Source organism: Otolemur garnettii, unplaced genomic scaffold, assembly GCF_000181295.1.
Source record: "Otolemur garnettii isolate 467f Iridium unplaced genomic scaffold, OtoGar3 scaffold00013, whole genome shotgun sequence".
Lineage (NCBI taxonomy): Eukaryota > Metazoa > Chordata > Mammalia > Primates > Galagidae > Otolemur > Otolemur garnettii.
Window position 1 is genome coordinate 21,767,130 of NW_003852408.1, and position 763 is coordinate 21,767,892.

The 763-nt window shown below is 38.4% G+C and overlaps 1 protein-coding gene across 1 annotated transcript in view; it reads right to left on the minus strand.

Annotated features, from left to right (window-relative positions):
• Nucleotides 1–763, minus strand: part of UNC80 (unc-80 homolog, NALCN channel complex subunit) — a gene marked incomplete at its 3' end in the record, with an annotated part of 190,042 nt that overhangs the window by 132,352 nt on the left and 56,927 nt on the right. The window contains exon 17 of the mRNA XM_023510374.1: nucleotides 210–308. Within this exon, the coding sequence (XP_023366142.1) occupies nucleotides 210–308 (99 nt within the window). The remainder of the gene's footprint in view (nucleotides 1–209; nucleotides 309–763) is intronic.

The following is a 763-nucleotide window of genomic DNA, read 5'->3' on the forward strand; positions in this document are numbered from 1 at the left end:
TAGGGAGGCTTCTTAGAGACACAGGCTGATTGTGACTTGGGCCTAAAGAAATTAGTGGCAGTGGGAATGAAATGTAACGGGCAGAAGCCAGATAAAGCTCAAAGGAAATGGAAAACAAACAAGATAATAAATAGCAGTTTGGACAATAGAACTTCTTCAAGTGAGAAATGCTTAGCCCTCTGCACTGGAGACAAGCCCAGTCTACTTACTGCTCTGGAGTCTGTGAGGGGCGACCAGACATGAAGCTGCGACATTCCTCAGGAGCAGAGGACACCTGGCCTTTATCCACAATGCTTCCTGCCTCTGACCTGTGCAAATGCCAATTACAACAGAGCAGGACATCAACCAATTCTTATACTTTATATACTTCACCAAGCAAAACATTCTGTTACAACCACCTGTACATAAAATCGCTTGCAAAGCTTACGTTACCATTGGTCCATGATGAATGGAATTAACATCCTACAATTTACCTTACCGCTTAGCTTTCTTATTGCTTAACGATATCCCTCTTATTGCAAACAGAATTTGAATTGTAGATTCCTTTGGTCTCTGTAAGTGGAAGTTAATATATAAATGGGCATAAAAATATGTTTACTAGAAGGAAAAAACAACATGGTACTGCTCAGCAATCTGTCTTTTACCATATTTAGAATATCACTTAACTGAACAGGATGATACAATATCAGTAATTGCTTTTCCTTTTTGGATAAAAATATAAATTACATATAGAAGAGACTAAAACATAGAGATAACCTTTTCC